Genomic DNA, 2328 nt, shown 5'->3' with positions numbered 1-2328 from the left:
AATATTACATGACATTTTTTCCGGATCTGTAATTATACTTCTCTTTCCAAAATCTAGATGGTTATTAACTGGCAGGACACAATGGTTACATTCATAAATTATTTTCATCTAGCAGTAAAGACTAAGTAATTATCCTTGAGGTTACTAAGTGTCCCTTTCCCAAGACATCAATTATTCTAATTTATGAGGAAGAATTGAAGCAAATAAAAATGAATACAAAGGTGGATCATAATAGTTAGAAACAGGTCCCAGTCCCTTGTCCAGTATGTCAAACTGCTCACTGACCTTTTCTAGAAGGTACAGCAACAGGTACAATCTCTTTATTAAAATATCCACCCTTCTGGGCATTTTCAGCCTTATTCTGAGACATTACAGCCTGGTGGTCTTGTTCTTCTCGACTGACCTTCCATCGTTTGGCCACATTTTCAGCTGAAACAATTAAAAAATACAGTAGATACTTTACAATTTAGTTATTGTGTACTTATTACATTTATTACTCTGAATCTTCAAATACTGATAGGGAATACATTGTTTCCAGCACGTAATGTTCACACATTCTTATCAGTTTTGAATTTGTTTTTGTTGGAAAATTATTTACACTGAATAAATGAGAGCACAAGTATACAACTGCAAAGAAATGCAATTCTGAAGTCCGGTGAGGTTGATTCTACTTGATTAGCTGATTACAATAGAAAAAGCTATTGAAAAGCAACTGAGCACGAGGTATAAATGGCTGCAAAGTGATAGAAGGCCTTTGAAGATTATTTGTTTTATAACACAGCATTTATTACATGCCTAACGGTAATATACATTAAGTATACAATAGATGCAAATATATTATATCATAAACTGTAGTTATTTATTACTATTCTGTTATTTATATCACACCTTTTGGCAAGAGCTCAAGATATTGTCCACAGCACTCCTTCCTCCTATTTTGGTAGGTTGGACAGAAAGAGAGTGACTGGCCTGAAGTCCAGTGAATCTTCCCGGCAGAGTATAGATTAGAATCTGGGCCTTCTGCATCTACTGCAACATCCTAACTACTATGCCAATATGGCTTTCAGTGTGCATCGATGACCTGGGAGAAGCGCTTTGCCTGGGGAATGTGGCCCTAAATAGGGCTTCTTTCTCTTTACTTTTCTCCCCCTAGAACATACATGCCTGGACATATATAGGTATTTCCATGCTTTTACAGTCTGGGGGTACAGGGATTCATAGCAAATACAGCTGACAACCCTACATCGAAGCTGGACATTGCGCAGTATTTTTCCTCTCATCCTTGTAATTTTTGCTTTCTGTCCATTCTTCCTTTTTTTGGTGAAATAAAGTTGGGACACGCTTTCATCCAACCTTTTTGAAAATGCTGTTTCCATGTGGCTTACCTGTAATACCCATGTGATAACAGTAGAAAACATCTGTCAAGCCATCTACGATAATACTGTCTTGCAAAGAGGCTTCCCCCATCTTCACTCCACCACGCAGATGAATGACATGAGGAGCCTGGGGGAAAAAAAGCATTCTGACCCATTTAGAATATTGAAAGCAACTTTTTTTGCAACTGAATGGAAATAGTCTCTGGAGCGCCCATTCTCCCTGTATGACTGTTCTGTTCATCTGCCATTAGTAAATCTAATATACAGAAGCAATCCCAACCCCAGTTGTAGAGCACATGCTTTGTACGCATGAGGTCTCAGCTTCGAATCGATCCCTGATATTACCCAGTAGAAGAATCACACGATATGTATGAAAGTGAAAGAGTGTAAGAAAAAAGAAGCTTCCATATTGCTTCTTGCTGGATTCGAGCTGAGAGGAAAGTAAACACTTGAAATGAGCTAAAGTAGTTATTGTAATGAGATAAGTGAAGATTGTGATTAGAGTGATGTTACTTGTATAGGTTTTTCTCACCTGTAATTAATGGTGATTAGTGAATCGAGATGTATATCAAATCTGATTTACCATGTTCAATGTTTTTAATTTTTGTTTTCAATAAAATTTAAATTTTATATATATATAAAAAAAGAAATGAGCTAAAGCAGTGATGGCAAACCTTTTAGAGACCGAGTGCCCAAACTGCAACCCAAAACCCACTTATGCATCGTCGGGTGCCGGGTGGGTGTGGCCCATTCCCTGGGTGTGGCCAATTGGGTGGGCATGGCTGCGGTGGTAACGGCAGACTGGGTGGGACTAAAAAGTTCAATCAATCAATTCCAACTTTGCAAGATCTTTTTTTTCCCCACGAGAAGTTGAAATTGACTGATTGATTGAACGGCAGCAGAGGCCTAAAGCGAAAAGGTTTTATAAAACCCGGCTGAAGGTCTAGGACTG

At 38.2% G+C, this 2328-nt stretch overlaps 1 protein-coding gene across 1 annotated transcript in view; it reads right to left on the bottom strand.

The window, feature by feature from the left end:
• Positions 1–210: 210 nt before the first annotated feature.
• LOC107300358 (acetyl-CoA acetyltransferase, cytosolic-like) overlaps positions 211–2328 on the bottom strand; it is a 14384-nt gene continuing 12266 nt past the window's right edge. The window contains exons 4-6 of the mRNA XM_015829693.1: positions 1722–1806; positions 1386–1625; positions 211–429 (exon numbers count right to left, since the gene is read on the bottom strand). Coding sequence (XP_015685179.1) covers positions 278–429; positions 1386–1625; positions 1722–1806 — 477 coding nt within the window. The 3' untranslated portion in view covers positions 211–277. The remainder of the gene's footprint in view (positions 430–1385; positions 1626–1721; positions 1807–2328) is intronic.

Source organism: Protobothrops mucrosquamatus, unplaced genomic scaffold, assembly GCF_001527695.2.
Source record: "Protobothrops mucrosquamatus isolate PMUCROS unplaced genomic scaffold, P.Mucros_1.0 scaffold6769, whole genome shotgun sequence".
Classification (NCBI taxonomy): Eukaryota; Metazoa; Chordata; class Lepidosauria; order Squamata; family Viperidae; genus Protobothrops; species Protobothrops mucrosquamatus.
Note: the sequence above shows the minus strand (reverse complement) of the source record. Positions and strands in the feature narration are given on the sequence as shown.